At 41.2% G+C, this 26,696-nt stretch overlaps 1 protein-coding gene across 3 annotated transcripts; it reads left to right on the top strand.

Annotated features, from left to right (window-relative positions):
* LOC148149336 (uncharacterized) lies at positions 1 to 20,748 on the top strand. Of its 3 annotated transcripts, none has more exons than XR_015757821.1 (4): positions 6 to 99; positions 2,379 to 3,884; positions 12,510 to 12,584; positions 19,005 to 20,748. XR_015757821.1 is itself a non-coding variant. In XM_087989578.1 (4 exons), the coding sequence occupies exons 2-4, from the start codon at positions 3,134 to 3,136 to the stop codon at positions 19,100 to 19,102; spliced, it is 303 nt and encodes a 100-aa protein (XP_087845704.1). In that variant the 5' UTR covers positions 6 to 99; positions 2,379 to 3,133; the 3' UTR covers positions 19,103 to 20,748. The 3 variants fall into 3 exon arrangements, 1 of the variants encoding a protein (XP_087845704.1); XM_087989578.1 differs by having other exon boundaries at positions 2,379 to 3,263; XR_015757822.1 differs by lacking the exon at positions 2,379 to 3,884 and having other exon boundaries at positions 1 to 99.
* Positions 20,749 to 26,696: the final 5,948 nt, after the last annotated feature.

The raw sequence follows: 26,696 nt of genomic DNA, 5'->3' as shown, positions 1-26,696 counted from the left end.
GGAAGGCGCGCTCGAGCTGATCTGATCGTGATGGCGGCGGCTGGTAGCTGGACGGCTGTGCCCAGTAAAACGTTCCTTGGGGGGGGTTGGACAAGCGACGTGAGTTTGCAATGTTGGGGTCGTGGATGTGTCATGGTGATGGCGGGGTGTTTTGTTTTTTTATGTCGAGTGTATTTTCTCGGGTGGGGCGGTACGCCTCGTGGTTTTTCCAGGCGGGAGCATTAGTTCCTGGTCGCGGCCCCTTGCTGCTCATTGCAAAGAGTACGGCATGTGGGGTATGCGGTGAGCTTATCTGTCGGCCAGAATGCTCTCTCTTTCCCGTCTCCTGCAGTACTGTGCCCACCCCGCTGGTAGGAGCGAGCGAGGACATTCGGCCCATCGTGTCCACTCCAGCTCTCGTCTAGCTGAGGTGGTCTCGCTCCCAGTCTTTTTTTCCCGCCACATGGCTCTGCACATCGGCAGGTTATTTGGATTGACACTGCGAACAATTTAGCATGATGTGGGGGGTGTACAGGGGAGGTGAATTAGCCCATGGGGAATTGCAGGGTTATTTGAGGGGGGGGAAAGGAACAGGATGGGATGGGATGGTGTGAACCCGATGGGCCGAAAAGACTGCTTCCACACTGTGGGGAGTCTGTGACTTTTTTTCAAGCAATAATCAGCGATTGTACCTGACTCTTGTTCTGTCAGGGCTGACTATCCAATTCCTGATCTACAACTCCAACTGCCTATAGACTCATGGAGTCTATAATCATTGCAACTTGTCCATGTCCACCAGCTTTCCTAAATTAATCTAATCCCATTTGGCCCATATCCCTTTAAACCCTTCCTTTTAGCGTACACATTAGATGCCTTTTAAATGTTGTAATTGTACCAGCTTTTGCCATTTCCTTGGAGTCTCATTCCATACCTGCACCACCCTCTTGTAAAAAAAAAGTTGTCCCTGAGATCCCTTTTAAATCGTTCCCCTCTTGCCTTAAACCTATGCCCTCTAATTTTGGGCTCCCTTTCCCTGGGGAAAATACCGTGTCTATTTACCCTATCCATGTCCCCTCATGATTTTATAAATCTCTGCAGTCATCTGTTAGCCTCTGACACTTCAGGAAAACTAGCTCCAGCCTATTCAGCTTCTCCCTACAACTCAAACCCCCCAGTCCAGGCAACATCTTTGTAAATCTTTTCTGAACCCTCTCAAGTTTCACAACATCCTTCCTATAGCAGGGAGACCAGAATTGCACACAGTATATCAAAAGTGGTCTAACCAATGTCTTTACAGCTGCAAAATGGCTTTTCAATTCCTATACTCAATGCACTGACCAATAAAGACAAGCATACTAAATGCTGCCTTCACTACCTGCAACTCCACTTTCAAGGAACTAATGAAACTGTTCAGCAACACTGCCCCGGACCTTACTGTTAAGTGTACAAGTCATGCCCCGATTTGCCTTTCCAAAGTCAACACCTCACATTTATCTAAATTAAGTTCCATCTGCCATTAAGGTCCATTGGTCCATCTAATCAAGATCCTCTTATACTCTTAACTTCAGAGTACATCCTCTACAACTCCAATTTTGGTTTTATCTGCAAACATACTAACCATACCTTCTATGTTCACATCCAAAATCATTGATATAAATGACAAAGAGCAGTGGACCCAACACTGATCTTTATGTCACACTGCTGGTCACAGGCCTCCAGTCTGAAAAACGACCATCCCCTGTCTTTTTGGAGTTCAGAATTGGACACACCTTTATATTTGAGGCTGAACAAGTATGTTAGAGGTTTGTCATGCTGACCTTATTTTGTCATCCATTTCTTCATTCATAAAGCCTGTAATCCTTAATATCTTGACATATACTTTCTCAACTTGCCTGATCTGTGCAAATACGTACCCCCAGGTTTTTCTGCTCTTATAATCCTTTAGAATTATTTGCTTTACTTTATCCCTGATTTCTGACAGAGTTATCACTTTGTGTTAAAATTCATCTCCATTATTTATTAGATTACTTAGTGTGGAAACAGGCCCTTTGGCCCAACAAGTCCACACCGACCTGCCGAAGCACACCCACCCAGACCCCTGCACCTAACACTATGGGCAATTTAGCATGGTCAATTCACCTAACCACATTTTTTTGGACTGTGGGAGGAAACCGTAGCACCCGGAGGAAACCCACGCAGACACGGGGAGAATGTGCAAACTCCACACAGTCGCCTGAGGCGGGAATTGAACCCAGGTCTCTGGCGCTGTGAGGCAGCAGTGCTAACCACTGTGCCGCCCATTATCTGTACAACACTTGTACTTAGACATTACTTTTAAGTCCAAAGTCACTTCACAGTGGGTTTTTAAAATTAAGCTTTTTTTTCTTATTCACTTGTAGGAAGTGGATGTCACTAGCTGGCTAGCATATATTGCCCATCCTGAGATGCCCTTGAGAAGATAGTGGTGAACTGCCTTTTTGTTGCTGTTGGTTGACCCACAGTGCCCTAAGGGAGGGAATTCTAGGAATTGGCCAAGTGACAGTGAACAAATGGGAATATCATATATACTCCAGTAATAGTTGAATTTTTTTGACTACTACTTACGGTTAAATTTATGGGGTCAACTATTACATGGATACTACTTTTGAATGGCAAAATTTGATGTCCGTCAGAATTCATACCATCATTATCAGAAGCCCAGTTCATCTCTAAACGAATGAAGAAAAAAACACAATGAATTACAGGAATTTTGAAAACCTGGAACAAAGCACAACAGCTGGAAGACCCAGAACAGAGCAGGATGACCTGCAGATTAGAAACCTGGAGCGGAACGCAATGACTGGCACACTTACTCGTACATGTTGATCCGTTATTTGTGAAGAACTAGGGTCGACTTTTACATATAGCAAATTCCAGATTTTTTTGGCCAAAAATGGTGTGTCGACTTTTACGTGAGATCAAAGACTATTCGAGTATATACAGTATATTTCCAAGTCAAGATAGTGAGTAGCCTGCAGGTGGTATTATTACCATGTATCTGTTGCCCTTGTCCTCTTCAATGAAAGTAATGTGCTTGGAAGGTGTCTGAACATCTTTGCAAATTTCTTTCCATACATCTTGTACATGGTATACAGTGGTGCTGTGAAAAGAGTGGATGCTTGCGGATGCAGGCTGCTTTGTCCTGGATGATGTCAAACTTGTTGGAACTCCACCCATCCAGGCAAGTGAGGAATATTCCATCACATCCCTGACTTGTGTCTTGTTTGGTTTTGGGAAGTCAGAAGGTGAGTTGCTCACTGAAGTATTCCTACCCTTTGACCTGACCTTGCAGCTACTGCCTTTACTTGGTGAGTCCAGTTGAGCTTCTGGTCAGTGGAAACACCCAGGATGTTAGTGGAGGATTCAGTGATGGTAACACTGTTAAATGTCAAGAAGTGATGATTAGTTTGTATCTTATTGGAGATTAGAGTTAACTTTTTATTGTCACAAACTCGTGTGGGTACAGTGAAAAATCTACAAGCCACTACTTATGGTGCCATCTAAAGTACAAATGTACCTCCATACAGATTCTTAAGGACAAGTTCTTAAGAAAAAAATTAGAAAAATAAAGAAATAAAAAGTCCTGCATTACAGACCTTCACGCATCTTGAATACAAAAGCACCAAATCATAGAAATAGAAAAATAAAGAAATAAAATGTTCGGAATAACAGTCCTTCCAACTCAGTCCATATTGGCACCTAGCCACCACCCCGCGTTGGGCCTTGCCTTCAGTCTACACCAGCACTTGCATCCAGACGGCGCTGGGCTTCACCTTAATGGTCTCAAAGCTAGGCTAACACCACGAGTCTGCTCTGGATGTACTTCAAGGCCAGGAGTCTGTGATGACTTCACTCGAGGATGAGAGGTAAGAAGAAATAAGGACAAAGATAGGAAAAGAGAGACCAAGAAGAAAGGAAATGGATAGAGTGGATGAGCTCCAGTTGAGGAGTCCAACTCTGCTGTCATCTTAGAGGTACTGGGGTGGACAAAGTTAAAAATCACATTTATAATCCAACAGGTTTAATTGGAAGTACTTGCTTTTGGAGCGCTGCTCCTTCATCAGGTAGCTGTGGAGCAGGATTGTAAAACACAGAATTTATAGCAAAAGATCAGTGTCCTAGAGATGTACAGCACAGAAACAGACCCTTCAGTCTAGCTGTCCATGCAGACTAAATAGCCTAACCTAATCTAGTCCCATTTTCCAGCACTTGACCCAGATCCCTCTAAACCCTGCCTATTCATATACCCACCCAGATACCTTTCAAATGCTGTTCAGTGTCCTGCAGCTGAAACAATATATTGAACAAACCTTGATTGCTGTTAAGTCTTCCATCTTTTAGAATGGATTGCAGGTTTCTATTTATTAATATGTAAATCTCAGAATTTCTTTTAAGTCATATTCTCGAAATAACTTGAGGTTTTATGAAAAAAGTGACATCGCAGCTCAAACAGTGCATTAAAGGTATGACGTGTCTATATCCTAATCTTGAGTCAGAACGGTTCTATTTCAAAAGTAGGAATTTATAAAATGTGGCATGACTTGACTGCCTCCATTGATTGCTTGCTTTTTGAGCAAAATAGAATTTACCTGCAAATGCCAATTCACCCCATAGACTTGTGTATGTGCGGGATTTGGGGGGAGTGGGAGGTGGAAGAGAGACTGAATATGTATGCAAATGAGTGTGCGCGCGCGCACTTGGTCGAGTGTGAGTGTGATGCAGTAAAAGCCTGTCAGAGACGGTGTGCATGGGTGAGTGTGGGCGGTGTGTGTTGAGAGAGGGTATGTATGAGCGAGGGTCTGCATGAGTGTGAGTATATAAGAGTGTGAGACAGTGTATATTGTAGTGGGATCACCTGTAGTGTGACATGAACTCAAGGTCCTAGTTGAGGCCAACCTCATGGGTACCAAACTTGACTATCAACCTCTGCTTGGCCACCTTGCATTGTTGCATATCCCAAGGTCTGCCTTCAAGGGTGGTCACCAAAAGATCTGAGGCCAAATGTTCCTGATGACTGAAATGTTCCCCGACTGGGAGGGAACAACCTTGTCTGGCGATTGTTACATGGTGTCCATTCACCCGTTGTTGTGGTGTTTGTTTGGTCTCGCCAGTGTACCATGCCTCTGGCATACTTGCCAGCAGAGTATGACATGGATGTTGGTTGAGTCACATGAGGACCTGCCGTGTGCATGGTGGGTGGTATCTCCGCATGTAATGGTGGTATCTGTGTTGATACTGACATGTCTTGCAGTAATTGTCATGATAGGGTTGTATGGTGTTGTGGTCAATGTTGTCCTGAAGGCATGGCAGTTTGCTGCGAACAAGGGTCTGTTTAAGGTTTGGTGCTTGTTTAAAGGCGAGAAGTGGAGGTGGATGGAAGGTCTTGGTGAGGTGCTTATCCTCATCGATAATGTGTTGAAGGCTGTGAAGAACATGGTATAGTTTCTCCACTCTCAGGAAGTACTGGCCAACAAAAAGTACCGTATCGGTTACATCCCGTTTTTGTCTCCTAAGGAGGTCATTACAGTTTCTCACTGTGGCACATTAGAACTGGTGACTGATAAGTTAAGCATCGTACCCTATTCTTGAGGGTGTCCTTCAGAATTCTCAGGTGTCCGTTACGTTCTTCCTCATCTGAACAGATCCTGTGTATGCGTAGGGCTTTCACTTCACTTCTGGAATTCAGATCTTTTGTCCATGTTTAAACCAAGGCTGTAATGGGGTTAGGAGCTGAATGGCCCTTGTCTGTAGGGGGTTGCTGTTTTAATGTTTAGGATGGAAGCTAGAGAATTGCAGCATTGTGAGGTTATCAGTGGGTTTGCAGTAGGGTAACCTGGTGTTGTGATTTTTAATCTTGGAGATAGTCATTGTCTAGCATTTGTCTGGTGCAAATGCTAGTTGCCACTTGTTAGCCCAATCCTGGATATTGTCCAGATCTTGTATTTGAAAATGGACTGCTCAGTATTTAAGGAGTCAGGAATTGTGCTAAACATTGTGCAATCACTAGTGAACATCCCTACTTCTGACTATATGATGGAGGGAAGTTCACTGATGAAGTAGCTGAAGATGGTTCAACCTGAACACTACCCTGAGGAACTTTGGCAGAGATGTTCTGGAAGGTGAGATGACAGACCTCAAACAATCGTAACCATTTTCTATGTTTAAGGTATAACTCCAACCAGCAGAGAGTTTTCCCCCAATTCCCACTGATTCACTTTTTTTAAGGGTTCCTCTGGGCTGTCACTCGCCTCACTTCTGGAATCCAGATCTTTTGTCCATGTTTAAACCAAGGCTGTTAGGAGCTGAATGACCTTAGTGGAACCCAACAGAGCGTCACTGAAAAGGTTATTATGTAGACAGATGGGGAGGTAATTGGCTGGGTTGAATTTATTCTGCTTTTTGTGTACAGAACATAATATGACAATTTTCCATATTGTCGGGTTTAGTATTGGAATGAGGTTGACCAGGTAGCTCTCATTGGCCCAGGTTAACATCAAAGAACTCGTGCTTAATCAGAGTCCTGCCTGCCAAGATAGAAGGTGTCTCATGGATTCTCTTCACTCCCGGGACTGGCTCTGAGTTAGAGTCCATGTATTGCGTGTGTAAATAAAGGGAGAGTTGATGATGAGATACCAGCCTTCGTGGAATTATTTCAGCGCCAGTGAGTGTATCCTAACTAAATTACCAGAGTTTTTTCAGGAAGGTCTAGCAACTACCAAAGGAGCCAGTGTTATCTTGCATGTTGACCAGGAAGCAATTCAGCGATTTGCAAGGCCGACCCAGTGCCATTTGCCCAGTGGGCAAAAGTAGAGGCAGAAATCAGAAGGCTGGAAAGCGAAGGAATCATCAGTATTAGTTTGCAGAATGGGCAGCGCTGGTCATGCCAACTGTGAAGCTTGACGGTTCAGTTTGCCTTTGTGGGGTTTTAAGAAAACTAAGCTGCTTCTCTCATAGAGGATTTGGATGCAAAGCTGGAGGTTAGGGGCTGTCCTGCACGAACCTGGATATGAGCCATGCAAACCTGCAATTGCAACCAGATGAAGAGTCCCAGCATAAGCCACAGTTATTACATGCAAGGGTTTGTACCAATATGCAAGACTGCCATTTTGGGTATACTCAGCCTGTGCCCTTTTCCAGTAGATGACGGCAAATATTTTACAAGGTCTACCCCAGGCTGCCAGTTATCTGGATGATGTGCCAATAACTAGGAAGATCAATGAAGAGCCACTGTGAGCACTGTCTGAATTTTCTTCCAGGTAGATGTGTGCTTTAGAAGGGAGGAATGTGTGTTACGGGTACCCCAAATGATTTACTTGGGCTGAAGAGTAGACAAGATCAGGTTACATCCATTGGAAGATAATGTGAGGATGATCAAAGATGTCCTGGCACCCACTGGGGCTTAGGTCTTTCCTTGGCTTGGTTAATTATGAAATAGTCATACATGACGTGGCCTCCATCAGCCTTGGTCATGTAGCCAAGAAGCAGCCTTTAAGGAAGTGAAAAAACAGCTGTCATCAAAGGTTGGTCCTCTACTATCATCCCGTTTTTCCCCCCCTCAGTCAAAGCAAAATGCTCAGAGACACCATAGTTTTACCTTCCTTTATTCCAGGCGCATGTGCACAAGGACATGAATTCATGGTCTTCTCTCGAACAACAGCTTCTCAATGAATTATATATTCATTTTACAGGGAGGAGCATCTAGATAAGGCAACATACATATTGATTGGGTTACCATTGCAATCAACAAGTGTCAGTAGTAAAGATTAAGCCATCTGCTGTCACACAATGAATAACTGACTTCACATAATGAATACTTTTCACCTTGTTAACTGATTTTACATACTGAATGCTACCTCATCTTGTTAAATGGCTCTACATAATGAATGCTTTCCACCTTGTTAACTCTTGCCTCCAGTACCCCATTGTTAACTAAGTTCTTATGATCTGAGTCATGCTCAGCCGAGTGTCTTGTTTAACAAAACTCAGAACTTAACTCTTTCCCTGCCTGCTTATAGCCTATACACATTCTCACTATGATCCTAAATGACGTGCTGACAGGCAATGCCTCCCTTTTTGGTATCAGGGTAGTATTGGCTCACCAGTGGTTAAACAGAGTATGCTTCCTGGACTTGGGCTGATGCTGAACACAAATAGAGGAACATGGTTTGGTGGTCATCACTGGAGGGAAAGAAAGAATAGGCATGTCAGAAGTTCTCGCTGGGGAAAAAAAATAGCAGGAGCCTCCACCAACCTCCCCAACTCTATTTTGGTTTAATTCCTGTCCTCCTCCTTCACTGTTTGATCACACAGCATTGCCCTCAGAAGGGCACTGCTTGTCACTTGCCACTCAGGTATTTTCTATCTTCCTGGTGGTGGAATATAAATACATATTTACACACTTGTTTTTCACTGTGTGTGACACCTACAACACAAATAACATAAACAAGAGTGTTAGAGATTCTACTCACTCAGAGCTGCCTCTGAGAGAGCTGGATCAGTGAGTGAAAGACTTTCCACTTTTCTGTATCAAGAAAGAGAAGAGACTGACTGACCCCTGAACAGCCTGAAACCACCCAGTCAGTGTACCTTATTCACTGCTAAAGAAAAAGAAAATAAGCAGGAGCCTCACCCTTCCAACTTTATTTTAATTTAATCCCTGCCCTCTCCCTTCATTGATCACGCAGCATTACTCTCTGAGAAGGGCATTGCTTGTCACTGGTCACTCGAGTGCTTCCTCTCTTCCTGGTGGTGGAATATAAATAAAGATTAATGCACTTGTTTTTCCACTGTGTCTGACACCTGGCATACACATGACATTGGTGCTGGTGAAAGATAATTACTATCGCTGTCAGGTGGTATTGTGGGGAGCAATAAAAGAAAAAAACACAGGAATGTGAGAGGTTTTGTCCATTCTGAGAGCTGCCTATAGGGGAGCTGGATCAGTGTGTGAAGGACTCTCCATTTTGTGTTAAGGAGGGGGACTAACCTCTGAACTGCCTGGACCACAGTCTATGTGATTACTGCTGGTGGGTTTCCTGCTGAGGAGGAGAGATTTTTTTTTTGTCTCTCTCGCTTCTTTCAGGTAGACTTTCCATTTGGTTTTTGGTTTTCTTCAAGAAAAGAAAAAGAAGATAAGCAGGAGCCTCAGCAGTTCTTTTCACTATAGGGACTGGCTCTGAGCTAGCTGGTCAGGGTGCATGTACTTTGCATGTATAAATAAAGGGTGACGATCTCCGTGAAGTTACTACATCAGGTAATATCAGTGTTGTAGTTACTGAAACAGCTTGGCTAGGGGAGTAGCAAGTTCTTGAGGATAAATCTTCAGTACTATTACTAGAATGTTGTCAGGGCTGAATAGCTTTTATGGTATCCAGTGCCTCAAACTGGACCTTGATCTCACATCAAGTGAATCGAATTGGCTGAAGACTGGTATCTGATTCTGGGGACCTGGAGGGGATTGAGTTTGCAGCAAATACTTCTGCCTTATCTTTTGCACTGATCTGTTGGACACTCCATCATTGAGGACACCGATACTTGTGGAACCTGCTCTTTCAGTGAGTTGTTTAATTGTCCATCACCATTCACGACTGGATATGGCAGGACTGCAGAGCTTAGATCTTGCCTAAGAGTTGTGGGATCACTTAGCTCTGTCACTTGCTGCTTATATCTTTGGTAAAGTGCAGGTCAAGTATGTTTTTCTCTCTTTGGTCCCTTGCCAGCTGCTGCAGACCCAGTCCAACAGCTTTAGGACCCAACCAACTTGATCAGTAGTGCGATTGCAGAGCCACTTTTCATGGTGGACATTAAAATCCCTCATCCAAAATAGCTTTTGTGTCCTTACTAGCCTTAATGCTTTCTCCAAGTTTTCAGCATGGAGGAATACTGAGTCATCAGCTGAGGGATGTTAGTATTTGGTAATCTCCAGGAAGCTTTCTTGCCCATGTTTAATCTGAAGTCATGAGACTTGTTGGGGGTCAATGTTAAGGACTCCAGACTGTTTACCACTATGTCTCTACTTCTGCTGGGTCAGACCTGTTGTGGGACAGGCCATATTAAGAGATCTTGATGGTGGTGCTTGGGACATTACCTGTTAGGTATAGTTCCATGAGTATCAGTGTCAGGTTGTTACTTGACTAGTCTGTGAGAAAGCTCTCCCAGTTTTGACACTAGCCCCCTGATGTTGGTAAGGAGGACTTCGCAGGATTGACAGGACTATTTCGGGTGTCTGTTTTGGTGCCTGGTAGTCTCTCGGGTTTCATTTCTTTGAGACTCTAATGATTGATACAACTGAGTGGCTTGCTTGGTTATTTCTTGAATGAGAATTAGGAGCAGGAGTAGGTCATCTAGCTGGTTGAGCCTGCTCTGCCATTCAGTAAGCTCATGATCAGCTTCTTTTCTGATGGTGGGTGTGCGAACTGAACCCACTATGTGTACTCTCATTCTCAATCTCTCCTCTCGCTTGAGGCGAGGTGACCCTTAGGTTAAATCACCATCTGTTGTCTCTCTGTTAGTGAGAAAGCAGCCCTAAGATCTGGTTGGACTATGGTGACTTATTGTACACCATGGCCTGCACCAGTTCAAGAAGGCAGTTTACTATCTTAAGGGGTATTTGGAATTGGAAACAAATGCTGGCCTTGTCAGTGATGTCTGCGTTTTGTGAATGAATGTAACGTGAAGTCTCCGAGAACTCCCAAATTCCACAATTTAGAGAAAATAACATCAATTTATTTACGAACTCTAAATGTGGACATTAATCAAAACTATTCACAAATCTAAGTTCTGTTAACTGCTAACTATCTGCCTCCAACTCTATAACAATATGCCGTTCCAATAAGGCACTTATTAAAATTATGTCAACTTAGAGACTGTGTGGTTTTGAAATGTTCTATGTCTTCACTATTCCAGCTGCTGATCTCCCTGGGTTGTCTTTTCTCTTTTTACCGCGAGAATGCTTCACATGAAAAGATACCTTTTGATAGAGAGTGTTTTCCAATTTCTTTGAGAACAAGATGTTAGATGGGCAATTAGCTCTCCAGCAATTTCTCTCTATGGCAGTAGCTCTCACCAATTTTCAAAATGTTCACATTCTTATACACCCCCCCCCCCCCCGCCCCCAAAAAACATCAGACCACCTCACTGGTATCATCTCATTGGTTCGATGTTGGCAAAACAATAAATTCAAACTCAATTGGGTTGTAGTATCCTGGGGCATAATTTTAACTGATTGGTTAAATTCAAATTGTTGTCAAAACAGCAACCAAAACTCAGGTATCTATTTCACAGCCAAATGTTCCATATTCTCAATTTTCCAGTACATCCTGGGGCTGCCAAATAGACTCAGACTCATACACAGGGGCTTGTAAGCCCTCAGTTCAGAACAGCATTCTCTTTCTCTCTCAAAAGTAAAGTACATGCCTTCAACTTCATAACAGTAACAAAGTCCAGGTGCAATTTGTGGCATGCAGAGTTCAGCAGGGAGGGTTTATCTTTACTGTGTGCACAACAGTATAATCTGCATGATTTACCAAAGCCCTTTCTGCATCTGATACATTGGCCTGCAAATTTCACTTTATTATTTTGTTGCTGTCATCTGTGGTAGCGTTGAAGCTATTTATAAACAATCTGCTTCAAATATTCCATCATATTCAATACATGTCATTGTATTCTATGTTCAGCTCCCTTAGTAGCCAAAGTAATCAGATTTTCATTCACTTGAGTCAAAGAATATTAAATCACTGCCTAAAAATTGTTTCCGTCTGATTTGGTTTTCATCAAAATCAATGTTTTTTGCTTTTTTTATGAAATGTTTGACGGAAAAGGTAGTTTGCAGTTTTAACAATCAGTACCCTTAGTTTATGTTAATTTGTTCTGATTTTACTAGTGAGAATTTAAACTGTCAAGACTAATGTAAGTAAAATAGTGATGCCAGCAGCAAGGATTCAATTCCCACACTGGTTCAGGTCACAGTCAATGCTCTGACTTATCAACCTACCTTTTCCCTGACTCATGGTGACCTTCAGGTTAAACTCACCACCAGTTCTGTCTCTAATGAGAGCGCAGCCCTAAACTAAATTGGTCTTTTTGAATATTCATATCTGTATTTCCACATTTGAAACATAATGTCAATTTTATTTAATCATTTTAGTAAGTTTTCATATATCTGTTATTCCCCTTGCAGATGACCAAGTAATCACGATGTAATGATCCAGCATTTACAGGAGCAGAGAAAATCGAATGATAAATTTACGGAGGGAGAATTTTGTTTGTGTGCAGAGCTGGCTGGGAAATAGAGCTTATTGTTCATGTGTTCTAGTTCTTTGAGAATTGCTGGTTCACTTTCCTGGTCTGTTATAAATACCTACTTTGTAGGATTGAATGTCAATCCTTTCCTGCAAAATAGCACTTGTCATTAATTTAATTCCTTACCTTAACCAATGCTATTGTGATAAATATCTTTTATTTACTGATTAAAATAAATGTTGTTTTTCTAGGAGTATCATTCCACATGTCTGGAACTGAAGTCCTGTGTGAAACTTGCTACAATCAACTCGAGTACATCTTTTACTGTCAGTATTGGACTCTCCACTAGCTATGAATTCATTTACTAAATGAAGTATTAACTGAAACTATTTCTAGATAATAAGTTGAAAAGACATTTTATGTTTTAAAATGAAACAAGATAATATTCCAAAAGTAAAGAACCTGACATTGATTGTTGTAAGTACTGATTATGTGCTTCTGAATAGAACTGACTTCCATGGCAGTAGTTAGGTCAACTTCTGGGTAATGCTCATTTATTTATTTGTGTGCTCTGCAAGAAGGCAGATTCTTGACTCATTACATGCTAATGCTTCATCTTGAGCTGATTTCTAGACAGCTCTTGATTTGCAATTTTGTGATGTGTTGAAAGCCACAGCAGTGATGACTGGAAAGCATTGTATTTTTTAAAAGAATTAATCACAGTTTGGAGGAAGCATGAACATGTGATACAGGCAATAATTTCCACTAAGCTAAGTATAGAAACCTTATAAAACTGACAGCACAGAAAGACTACTCAACCCATCACTGGTTGAATAAACTAGCCATTTATTCAAAGCCAACTTTCCAGCACCTATTCCATAGCCTTGCTGGCTGCTTCACTAGATGTAGAACCAGGTTCCTTTTAAATAAGCTTATGTTTTCCACCTACCGAACTGAGCAGCAAATACCAGATACTCACCGCCATCTGGACAAAAACAAAATCCTGTAACCCAGTTTTGTCGACTCTAATCAAAACGGGTCACTTGGAACACGTTTTTCCCTACTAAGGCGTGCACCTGCCTGGAAAATATGTTTAAGTTCTGCAAGTGCTCTTTATTAGTCTTCCTTGTTAATAGTACATCCAGGTAAATAGCAACCCGGGGTAGCCCTTGAAGAATGTTTTCCATCATCCGCTGGAAAAGGGTGCAAGCTGATGATATTCCAGATGGCAGTCTTGTATATTGATATTAGACACTTAGGGTTATTAATTGTACTGTACTTCTGGGATTCCTCATCCAGTCACAATTGCTGGTAGGCATGGCTTATGTCCAGCTTTGACGGATTGCACCAACTCCTCATAGGAGACTTAATCTCCAATGGTTCCCCAGTATATATTCTTAGTCTGGCTGAGGCCTTGTGCAAACTTAAGGGTTGGAGTCCCAAACTTGTTAAAGATAGCTTCTGCAACACAGGTATAGCTGTGCTGATTTCAACCTCCATGGGAAATGGGTGACCACTTAACCAAACCTTAATTGGTTCTGATTTGGATGTCACTAAGCAATTTAATTGTTCCAACCCTCAGGGGGACTTCCCAGGGCGTGGATTCTCCTGGGTACCAGCCTCTGAGTTTTCTTACTCAAATCAGGCCTTGTAAGACTCCTTTGCTTTTTTGAGTCCGCATACCAGCGACTACAATGGTTTGCCTGCCTAGATTCTGAAGAACTTTCTAGTCACTTGGCCGAGGCCCTGTTTTGTTGTGGGGTTTTGCTGTGGGCCAGCGGGCTTTGCGTCCCTCAGCTCAGGGTATGGCTTGTGTGAGGCTCTGTGATGACCTACACTCAAGTGGTGTTCCCCAAGCTTCTGCAGAGAGGTGGGGGAGTCCACTTCCATTAGGATGCCCTGTCGCTCCCATGCTCCACTTGCTGCATTTTCTAATGACCGTGCCACTTGTAGTGCTTGTTTGAAGTCCAGTTGGGCTTCAGCTAGTAGGTGCTTCTTCACGGTTATGTCATTAATCCTATATGTTAAACAGTCTGTGAGCATCTCATTCAGATGTTAGCAAAAAAAATCATATGCCTCTGCCAGTCAAAAATCCAGATATGGATTCCCCTGCTTCTCTAACAGCTGAATAAAATCGATAGTCTCAGAATTGGAGGAGGTTTGAGGTCATAGTATTCCTTAACTAATTCCATCAACTCTTGAAAGGTTTTAGTGTCTGGTGTCTCTGGAAAGGTTAAGTCTCTTATAACTGAGAATGCTGCGGGTCCACAAGCAGTCAGAAGGATTACTTGTTACTTTTTGTCTACCCTAACATTATTTACCCAGAAAACATATTGCATTCTTTCCACATACTGGGCTAAGATATCGGAGGGATCAATGAATCAAGCTTCCCAAATAAAATAATGTTGCCAAAAGTTCTCCAACTCCAAGATGACTGTTGCAAGCAAATATTCTTCAGGCATGTCCTTTTTTTTTCTCCTGTTGTCACTAAAATAACTTTACAGAGGTCAGTATCCCATCAGCAAGTCCCTCTTTATTTATTTGTGCACAGAACACTGACTGTGGCCAGCCAGCTCGGAGTCAGTCTCCTGAACTGAGAAGATTCTCATCTCCTGGTTATTTATTTTTTCTTTTCTATTGCCAAACATTGGTACTGCTTATTTTTCCCCACATCCATGACGTGTGTGTGTGCTGGTATAATTTCCTGGTTATGTTGTCAGTCAGGGCTTTCCTGATCGATTTGGGTTGTTAACCTGGACCAATGATCTCATTGTCCATGAGGTCAGCCTGGTTCCAATCACTATAAAGGTTTTGGGCTGAGACAGTAATTTGTAAAAAATATAATGAATATGCACAGAAATATGTGAAAAATAAACCAAGTGCAACTGTCCTTGTTGAATAGGAGCTGTAATTTGGAAATAGGAATGGTTCTTTACTGAGGTTTGAATGTATGGAAACTTATTGGTGAGGTAAAAGAAGTAATACAAAGAACAGTACCGCACAGGAACAGACCTTTTGGCCCACCAAGACTCTGCTGACACATGATACTTTCTAAACTAAATAAGCTTTTGCCACTACTCTAGCAATATCCCTCTATTCCCTGCCTATTCATATATCTGTCAAGATGCCTCTTAAATGTTGCTATTGTATCCACCTTCACCACCAACTCTGGCAGTGCATTCCAGGCATTTACCATCCTCTGTTAAAAGAAACACCCCTTGCGTCTCCTTTGAATTTACCCTCTTTTACCTTAAACCTGTGTTCCCTAATAATTGATATTTCTACCCTACAAAAAAGACTGAGTATCCATTCTATCCTTCCCTGTCTTAATTTTGTAAACTTCTGTCAGGTCGGCCGTCATCTTTGGCATTCAAATCAGAACCTTCAATAGTCCATTTATGTTGCCACTTTAAGGACTGTATCTATCTGTGTTGATGCTCCTAATGGTTCTGCCTTTGCATTAGATCTTGCAAAATGCATCTCTATTAAACTTCATATGCCATTTTTCTCTTAAATCCACTAGCCTGTCTTTGACAGATTACATTCCTATAGTGTGGAAACTTGGCCCAACAAGTCCATACCGATCCTCCAAAGAGTAACCCACCCAGACCCATTTCTCTCTGACTAATGCACCTAACACTACAGGCAATTTAAAATGGCCAATTCACCTGACCTGCACATGTTTGGACTGTGGGAGTAAACCCATACAGACACAGGGAGAATGTAGAAATTCCACGCACAGTGGCCCAAAGCTGGAATCAAACCTGGGTTCCTGGCACTGAGGCGGCAGTACTAACCACTGTGCCATCCCTATGAGCCACTGTAGTCCTGCTCTGTCCTTTCATAACAGTTATGTCATTTTCCATAACTAACTTGAAACTGACAGAATTGTGGTCACTGTTCCCAAAATGCTACTCACTGAAACTTCAGTCACCTGGATGGGCTTATTCCCCAATACCAGGTCTGTAGTTGGGCTATTGTGTATAGTTTCAAAAACCACCTCGGACATACCTAACAAATTCGTCCCCATTGAAGCACTAAGTGAGTTTCAGTCAAAATAGGGAAGATTAAAATCACCCATGAAAACAAACTTGTTATTTTCACATTTTTCCATAATCTGTTCACATATCTTTTCCCCTATCACTTGTTGGCAGGCTGTGGTACAATTTTCGTCAAAGTGATTGTAACCTTCTTATTCCTATACTGTACCCACACGGACTCCCTGGATGAGCCCGCCAGCATGTCCTTCCTCAGTACAGCCATGAAATTCTCCTTTGTCAGTCACGCAACTCTCCCACCTATTACATTAGTTTTATTGATAGCAACGGGTGAGGTGCTGGAAGTCTGGAGATTGACTATTGTGGTGCCATTATTTAAGAAAGGTGGTTAGGAACAGCTTGGGAAGTACAGACCAATTAGTCTGATATCGGTGGTGGGCAAGTTGTTGCAGGGGATTCTTAGGGACAGGGACATGTATTTGGAAAAAGGAGTGATTGGGGATAGTCAACACGGCTTTGTGTGTAGGAAGCCATGTCTTACTAATTCAATTTGAGTTTTTTGAAGAAGCGATGAAGAGAATTGATAAAGCCAGAGAGGTGGGTGTTGTCTATGTGGACTTCAGTAAGACGTTTAACAAGGTTCAGCATGGTAGCCTGGTTAACACAGTTAGATCAAATGGTATACTGGGAGAATTAGCTATTTAGATACAAAGGTAAGAGACAGAGTGGTAGTGGAGGGTTACCTTTTGGATCGGAGGCCTGTGACCAGCAGTATGCTACATGTAAACTTTGTTTTGTCACTTTTATGAAATGATTTGGATGTGAATATGGGAGATATGGTTAGTGTGCAGATGCCAACAAAATTGGTGGTGCAGTGGACAACGAAGCAATTCACTTCAGCGTGCAATGATCCAGTGGTCTGAGGAGTGGCAGGTGGAGTTTAATCTAGATAAATGTGAGGTGGTAGGGCAGGGCTTACACATTTAATGGAAAGGTCCTGAAAAGTATTGCAGAACGAAGAGATCTTTGATTGTAGATTTATAATTCCTTGAAGATGGAGTAGCAGATAGACAGGGTAGTGGTATGCTTGCTTTTATTGGTCAGAGCATTGAGTATAGGAGCTGGGAGGTTTATGTTGCGGTTGTACAGGACATTGATTAGGCCACTTTTGGGATACAGGTAGACAATCCTTTATCCAAAATCTTAAAAAGTACGAAATCCGAAGGTTTTCTCCTCCGGTTTTTTCCTTTGTAACAAGGTTGTTTGGCGTGCACACAGTTAACCCAACTCCACACCCACTCAGACGTGCCGTGGCAGCGTGGCCCAGCACTGGCAAGCGTCAATTCTGTCTTCAGTACTTATAGTAATCACAGGTGGCTCTGCTGTTCGGTAATTCTTTTTTTACTATGAAAATGTCATTTAATTCTTTAGCTGAAAAATTCCAAAATCCAAAAGACAGCTGGTCACGGATGAAAGATTGTCTACCTCTACTGTGTGCAATTCTGATCTCCATGATATAGGAAAGATGTTGTTAAACTTGAGAGGGTTCAGAAAGGACTTAGAAGGATGTTGCCAGGGTTGGAAAGTTTGAACTATAGGGAGAGGCCAAATAGGCTGGGGCTATTTTCCCTGAGTGTTAGAGGCTGTGGAAGGTGACTATCGAGGTTTTATAAAATCATGAGGGGCATAGATAGGGTGAATAGTTAAGATCTTTTCCCTAGTGTAGGGGAGTCTAAGTCTAGAGGGTATAGATTTAAGGTGAGAGAAAAGAGTTAAAAGGAACTAAGAGGGTGGTGCGCCTCTGCAATGAACTGCCATAGCAAGAGTTGGAGGCTGGTACAATTACAACACTTAAAATGCATCTGAATGGATTTATGAATAGGAAGGGTTTAGAGGGATATCGGCCAAATGCTGGCATCTGGTTAGATTCCCGACAGTGTGGAAACAGGTCCTTTGGCCCAACCAGTCCACACCGACCCTCCAAAGAGTAACCCACCCAGACCCATTTCCCTCTGACTAATGAACCTAACACTATGCACAATTTGACATGGCCAATTCACCTGACCTGCACATCTTTGGACTGTGGGAGGAAACTGCTGCACCTGGAGGAAACCCACGCAGACAGGGAGAATGTGCAAACTCATCACAGTCGCCCAAGGCTGGAATTGAACCTGGGTCCCTGGTGCTATGAGGCAGCAGTGCTAATCACTGAGCCACCATCCAGTTCTAGATTAATTTAGGATATCTGGTCAGCATGGACGAATTGGACCGAATAGGCAGTTTCCGTGCTGTACATCTTTCTGACTCTGACATTCCTCTCTCTTGCCTGTGACACCTAAGTCCAGGAATATTAAGCTGCCAATCTGTTCCTCTTGCAGTAAAGTCTCTGTAATAGTTATAACATAATTATATGTAATAAATTTATTTCAGATATGTTCTATATTTTGTAACATAGTTTATATTTTTCATTTCTAGAATAAACTTTAATCTTCTCTTGTTAAAGATATATATAGAAGTTCTGTAATTAATCTTCATAAAAATGCCTATTACTTATGGCCATTCAAGCTTCCTGTCACTTGGGGAACTGACTCATCCAGTGTTACAGTTGGCTGGGGCATGTTCAGGCTGGTAGTTGGTCTGTATTTCATATATGAAGATGCACACAGGCAAAATGTTGTTCCATTTGTTAGAAAGTGTCATTTGTTGGAATTGGATTGTTGTTGATTCTGTTGTGCATTCCCTCTCCAGGTTTTGGCAAAGAACTGGCAACAGGTATTCCTGAAGAAGCAAAATTGAGCATTTTATTGTACACAGAATCATTTCACCTGCAGAAGATATCACACTGATTCATCTGCATCAATATGATGAATAAACATTTTATTTGCAGGAAATTGTCAAATTGCTCCTGTAAATTGGCAGCAAGCTTTCACTGCCAAATGTCTTTGTACAAAAAAAAATGCAACCAGCATTTGAAGATCTTGAACTCTTACCAAGACAGAAAGTGAGTGAAGTCTAAACATTTGGTCTTTAATCCATTAGATTCTCTCATTAGTGTTTTTTTTATATGTATCTATTGTTTGTCTTTGATGGGATAACACTATACTTATCCTTAAATATGCTACAGTGAGTTTTGATAAATTAACATAAAATAAGAAAGTAACTTTAATTACAAGTTGTAAAATGCTTCACTGAAACTTGCATGTATTCTGTGTTTAGTCTTATGAGGGTCATGGTTCGAATTTAGATTTCATTTAACCTTCCTGATGGATATTCGGTGTTTTGAGTGTTCCTCTTCATTCTTGAAGATGTTTGATTTTCAGGGTAATGATGCAAAGAAATTTTTGTTTAACGTTTGGAGCAAAATTTGCTGCTAAGTTAGCAAATTTAGTCTTTTCTGAACAGTTAGCAAATTGAACTCAATTAGTCATAACAAATTTCCTGCCAATAATCAGTCATAATGCAAGCATTAACATGGGACATTATCTGTTTAATTGTTTGACAACTTGTGTAAACCTTGCTTTTGTGTATGTCTGATTTACTTACTGATAATGCGATGTAGTCTACCATGAGACATAGTTTATTATTGTTGAAACATGATATATACGTGAGATTTTATGAAATCTGTAATTCCCTTTATTTTCTGAGTAACCTTACAGTTCTTAATTTGCTACGTTTTCTCTTCTGGTTTAAAATTTGCTTTGGAAACACAAGATGGTATATTAACCCAGTTAAAGTTTGCTGAGCTGAGGTTGAGCTTGTTCTCACTCCCAAGGTTCCTGCTGCTTATGCTATGCTCCCTGTGGAGTGTGAATCGAGTTGCCCTTTTAAATACAACTCTGCGATTTATCCCCAAGTACATTCGTTTACCTCCGTTTACGACTTCAGCATGGTAACTGACAATTGTCAATTGTAGTTACAGCTGTTTGATACTGCATTGTAATGAACATAATTTAATTACTTGATGTGAGTTAGTTTCTGTCCCAGGAAATGATGTTACAAAAGGCAGTTTTGGATATTGTAATTTTCATATTGATTGAACCAATCCTAGGAGCAAGGCTCAGTCAAAAACAGTTCTACCAAAACTCTAATCTGTTGTACCATCTAAAACCTTGCAGCATTGTCTCCTCAATACCCATTCATTATAGTCAGTCAAAGTAAATAACTTGCATATCTGCCTGACCTGCTCCAATTTGACAGTGAATTCTGCAAGTTTCTTGGTTTACTATCTGTATTCCCTTCCCAGCAAGCTGTTCAGTTGGCCAGTTTTGCTTTGTGTCCTAACAGAGCTGTTGTTTATTTAAAAGGGACATTCTTAATACCTATAGTTGCAACTGTGCAGGCATGTGGCTATTTACTGGTCTAAGAATGTTTCTGAGTTTTATTTGTCTCATCAAATGTCATTTTTTTCTGCCTGTTGAAACAAATATTTTGTTAGGTCATGCTATTTGATATTTCTTGGATGAAGTAATTTTCAACATACACTCAAAATGGATGAGAGGTTGACGTGTCTACTATATATACTGTCTAGATTCCAGCACTATCTAGATTCTAGCACTGTCTAGCAACTTTAGTTTGATGCTTTATTGGAATGAAATCATGGGGTTCTTATGTTTGAGTTATGGATGTAACTCACCGAATGGGAGTTCATAAATTTAGTGGCTTTGAGTAACTAAAGTGTGAAAAGGAGGAACACCCAGGGGATATGTTAGGTTTGGGTAACCTAGCAGCGATTGAAATCAACATTTTGTTCAGTGACTCAAGGGATATGGACATCGCTGGAGAAGTTTCTGTCTATTTCAGGCAGGAATTTGCTTGCTTCTGAATTAAATGGGCAATGATGAGTTAATGTCAGGTGTCAGGGCTCAGGTGTAACATAGAAGTGGTCACGTCATCTGACCAAAATTAAAGATGTTAGAATATAATTTGAAAGACTAAGTCGTTACCTAAATCAGTAGTCTTCTCTTAATTGACCATTCAAAAAACAGAATTTTATAGTATTGAAGTCCATGCAACCCATGTCACTTTTTTCCCCCGTGATTCCATGCCTTTTCCTTTCCCCACAAAACTTGAAGTTAATTTTCTTTTCAAATATTTATCCACCTTTAAAAAGAAACTGCAGTGCACCTGCAATTGCTTCTTATTGGGTATTCTTTAACAACACTCTGCCCAAACCTAATTCTCCAACCTTACATTTACCGTGTATTTAGAGTAATAATCTTGTCTCAGTCCCCCAATGTTTTGATCTAAAATCTTTCATTATTCATATAAATTATGCTAGTTTGGAAGCAGGGTTGGTAATAACAGGCTTTTCTTTGAAAATTGCTCATTAAATGTCAGAAATACCAATAAATAGCCCACATCAGCTGTTCACTGCTGAATTCAGAACTATGGCCAGCAATCAGTGTCACACCTTTTGAAAGTTTTGCTCAAGTAAAATTGGCCACTACTATATGCTTAAAAGTTTGGGCTCTCAACTCTAATTTTACACAAAATAACAAAATAATTTCCATTAAGGTCTTGTATCAGAACTAACAAAAGGTTTTTATATGAAATGTTATTTTACTTATTTAGGAATCAGTATTCTCAATACAGTCTTAATAAATGACTTTTACAGTTAGTATCTTCAAACCAGCAATCTCAGGATTGATTTTCTGATCTTGCAAGTTTTCCAAAAAATGATTGAACCTTGTTTCAATGAATTAGGCGCACGTGAAGTCAAAGGAGTATGTTCCTTTTAGAATATGTAATAGTGCAGGCCATTTGAAAACCAAAGCTAAGTAATAAGGTAAGACTGAATTGCAGGCTATTCTGCATTTGAGGTGTGAAAATTGTAGTTAAAAAACTGTGCTAGCACTTCAGCACAATCAATATTGCATATGGTAAGAAAACTATATAAGGATGGTGCGTTTTCTATTTTTTGATTATTCGGGCTGAAAGTTGATCTTACTCTTGAGCTTGAGGAATGGAACTTAGCTGAGATTTCTAATGATGGATCACCAATAGGGATTTCAAGCTTGGAAATTGCACTTGAAGATGAAGGCATGTCACTAACCCTCACTGGATGCCGAGTTAAGTAAACTAGCTAGTTTCATTTGTTTCATGAGCTTAGTTTTTGATTACTTTTTTCTTAAAATCTAAACCTGCATTATCTCTGGTTCAATTATCATCTTCATTACTTACATTTTTGTACTATTTTATACATCTTTCTATGAGCAATTTCCTTACTTGGTCACCAATGTGAGATCATCAAAATACATTTCCACAATTTCACCAGATGTAGGTTTGTGAACAATGAGTTCATCATTATCTACATTCATAATGTTTTCAATATCTTCCACATCTAATTATTGCACCACCTGAGTGAGCCAGTCTTTTGCTTAGTCTAACTATTCCAAACTCTTTATCTGCTCCAAATAATGCTAAATTGTTCAAGATTAACATCAACGTCTTCATCAGCAAACATAGTTGCTAGCCATAGGTTGGACCAAGTGTTAGTCATGCTGTCTTATCTTTACTTGGTTCCACACACTCTGCAATCAGTTGGTGTCTCACTGAAAATGCTGCCTGGAATCCTACTGTCCTGAACTGTTGGTTCACAGCGCTGAGAATGCTCATAAATTCATCCTTATAGTTAGATTGCTTGGATCTTTTAAAATTCCTTGTTTTGTTGGCTATATCAATGATGTTATGGTCAGAGGTAAAACACATTGCTTTTCACAGTATGTTCATTTTCAGGATATGCTGAGCAATCATCAAGCAACAGCTTTACTTGGCATACTTTATCAAGTTCAACTAACCCACAATGAACCTAAGTCCTACTCCACCTTTATTTCTGTATTACACAAGGATTTGACTTAAGGTTCCATTTCAGGGATTGACCACAAAAACTGAGTCCAGCATTGAGAGTACTGCATCATTGGAGGTGTTAACTTTTGGATAAAACATTAAACCGAAGCTCAGTTGGCTTATCCGGGTGGATGTAAACAATTTTATGACACCAATTAGAATAGAATAGCCTTTATTGTCACATATACTCAATGAATATGGTGAAAAGTTTGTGCGTCTCAAATTAGTGCTGACTTATTAGATACAAAAGTACCCAGGCATAGCTTTGTTAGTTATAAGATTTTAAACAATACTGAAATGAACTGTTTAGCATTACATGATAGAAGTTAAATACAACAGACCATGCTGGTTTCTAGCTTCCAGTCCACACTGGGCCCTGGTTCCACAATGCACTGGTGACATGCCACAGAGAGAGACCGCTGCAGGAGTCTGGAAAGTTGCCAAACTGAGAGGCTGCTGTGCCTGTTTGGGAGGTTGCCACACTGGGAGGCCTCTAGGGTAGGAGGCCAGGAGTTACCCACACCACACTGTGAGGCCTTTATGGGAGGAGGCTGCTGTGCCAGGCCAGAAGGTCAATGCAGTGCTGGGCGGCCAGTTTCAGGTTGCCACATCACGCTGGGAGATTCTCATACCAACGCCTAGAGGCTACTGCACCTAGAGTCTGGGAATCATTGCTTGCCAAAGGCTGGGAATCATTGTTCACTGGAGGCCAGGAATTGTCACATGCCAGAGACCAGGAATCATTGCCAGCAGCCGGGAATGGAAGGGAAGTAAAGATGATGAGAAAAAACACTAGGAGGAAGGAAAGAACAATGAGTAGAGGGATAAGCTCGGGCTGAAGTGTCCTATTCTGCTGCCATCTTGCAACCAGAAAGAGTTCATTTAAGGAACAGGTGAGTTTTCCCCAGTGGTCCTGATTAATATTGTAGGAAACAGATTATCTGGTCATTATCACATTGCTGTTTGTGAGATTTTGCTGAGTGCATGTCAGTTGCATTTCCTATGTTGCCATGCTGAAATCTCTTGTTAAACTACTTTATTGGCAGTAGTTTGGTGGTTGTGAAAAGTATTGTTTCAGTTTAGTCTTTTTTTTCTGTTCTTAGGCTGTGCCATAACATAACCAAGCTATTAACTGACCATCATAGACTGCATTGTTGGTGGATTCTACATTTTTTTGTATTCATTCATAGAATATTGACAATGGCTAGGCCAGTATATCTTTCCTAATCTTACTTGTGCGGGGGAACCTCATTACTGTAGCTCTGGAGTTGCACATAAGCCAGACCAAATAAAGATCAGAATTAAGTTTAATTAGAATTAGGTTTTATTGTCACATGTACTCAAGTACAGAAGTGCAGTGAAAACTGTATAAAGTTAGCATTCACCAGCATTATCTTGGTTAGAAAAAACGGAATTAAAACTAAAAGCATTTTAGACAAAACAGCCATCTAAAGTACAAAAAACAGAATAAAAATAAAGCAGAAGTGAAAGGAATGATTAAGAAGAAAGGGGGGAGCATCCAGACATACTTTATTATCTCTGTGAGGTAACCTTACCTCTCCAAAACTTCAACGCCATGACAGGCCCTTGGAAGTTACTTCTGCTGCCTCCGCAGGCTCTCTGAACTAGCTCCCGCTGCTGCAGCAAGCCCTCTGAACCTGCTGCCTCTGCAGACCCTCAGAATACACCCTCACTGCTGCTGCAGGCACTTCAAAGTTGCTTCTCGAATCTGCTGCTGCCACTGCTGAATCCTGCAACATGCCACCCTGACTCCTTGCTGTTGTTGAAGCCCCACAGAAGATGCAGCAGAATGAAAAAGAAAAGAGTGAAATAAAAGGGGAAAAAGAAGGAAAGTAAACAAGCAGACGGGCCCTGTGTTAAGCAGGCCGAACATTGCACTGCTGCTTCGTGACCAACTTGGCACATTTTGTTCCTTAAAAGACTAGTGAATAAGATGGGTTTTTACTGCAATCGGCACTGATTACATGGTTGCGATTAAGCTAGCTTTTCATTCTAGATTTTCATTAAATTCAAACTGAATCACTAACCATAGTGAGATTCAAATCCAAAACCTGTATCTGGGATTCTGGATTATCAGTCCGGTAACATTGCCTCTATGTAGCCACACCCCTCCCCATTCTTGGTGATAGAAGCTCTCCGAGAGATATCAATGAAGTAACCTTAGTAAGCAGTTATAGCGCAGTCACTTATATGTATTGCAGTGGAGCCGGAATACATGCTGACCTAGCAATGTTATGATCTCAGCTGATGTTAATACTGGACAAGTCCGATCCCAGCGTGAAACCTGGCTGGTTAGATCCTATTTTTATTTTTATTTTGTTTTATTAACCATGGAGGCTAGTTACAGAACACATTCATAAGAGGCTGTCAGTGTACTTTTATTAACACAAGTAACATTATTAGCATATAAATATTTACTAAACAAGGAAGTAAAAATTATGAATTGTATAAAACCTATTATTACAGTAGAGAAAAAGAATAGAGATTTATTTCCAGACAGCAGAAAGGTTAGTGGCCTGTGGTTAATCAGTAGTCTGGCATTAAGGAAATGGGTGTTTTTTTAATTGCTGAAAACTATGCCCAATCCTTTTTTTGACTTGCATAAAGTTCTCCTTCAACTTTGTTAGTAACCTTGCTGCGATAGCAATAGGCAAGGCATTACTCAAGAACTGAAATGGTAACTTGGATCAAAATGAATGAACACTTCTGACCATTTTAAAGCTTTACCTCTCGGTGAGCCTCTTCCCAGGGTCCATTTCCATGGCTTTTTCTAGCAACCAATGCATTGATTTTTGCATGGAGTCCCTAAAAGTACCTGACAGTTCTCCCTTTCTTTAGGTTTATTCTACACTTCTTAAATGCTTATCTTCGGAGGAGCCAGTGACCAAAATTTTATCCAACTAACACTGGTCTCGTGGTAGTCCATGGTCCTCGGAATAGAGCCAGCGCTGACGTAATGTCAAAAAAAAAGTTTCTTGTTACACAGAATCCCCTGTATGTCACTGTCATCAGCAGTGGCTGAGACTGTTTCCTGACCCCAATCTGTAAGTAGACCTGCGACAGATTCAATTTTGAGCATTTATTTCCCCTTTCCAGTTGACTGAACAGGTGTTCTGAGTGGAGGTAGGTATTGATCTGCACTCAGGGCAAAGTTGTCTGTGACCTTATACTCACCACAGAATCTCATCGTGCCATCTGCTTTTAAGACTGGAACAATTGGAGTGGCCCATTCACTGGTGGTTACTGGTTCCAACACTCCCAGATTCACTGGCTGTTACAGTTCCACTTTAGACTGAATGGCATACAGTTCTGGAGTGCCTTCGGACTCCTCGGAAGAGCCTTCAGCTTCAGCTCATAGAATCATCGAGAGGTACAGAATGGAAACAGACCATCGGTCCAACCCGTCCATGCCGACCAGATAGCCCAACTCAATCTAATCCCACCTGCCAGCACCTGACTCATATTTGTACACCCATCCAAATGCCTCTTAAATGTTGCAATTGTACCAGCCTCCACCACATCCTCTGGCAGCTCATTTCATACACATACAACTCTGCGTGAAAAAGTTGCCCC

This window comes from Chiloscyllium plagiosum, unplaced genomic scaffold, assembly GCF_037043375.1.
Source record: "Chiloscyllium plagiosum isolate Xiang-an unplaced genomic scaffold, Cpla_swu_hap1 HiC_scaffold_8, whole genome shotgun sequence".
Classification (NCBI taxonomy): Eukaryota; Metazoa; Chordata; class Chondrichthyes; order Orectolobiformes; family Hemiscylliidae; genus Chiloscyllium; species Chiloscyllium plagiosum.
This window is presented reverse-complemented; position numbering and strand designations above follow the sequence as displayed.

Bases quoted from the DNA above. Each gene is read 5' to 3' on its own strand.
- LOC148149336 (XM_087989578.1), top strand. From the start codon at position 3,134: ATGCTTGCGGATGCAGGCTGCTTTGTCCTGGATGATGTCAAACTTGTT. The intron at 3,264-12,509 runs GTGAGTTGCTCA...TTGTTTTTCTAG, and splicing joins TGGTTTTGGGAAGTCAGAAG to GAGTATCATTCCACATGTCT. The intron at 12,585-19,004 runs GTCAGTATTGGA...TTCCCTCTCCAG, and splicing joins ACTCGAGTACATCTTTTACT to GTTTTGGCAAAGAACTGGCA.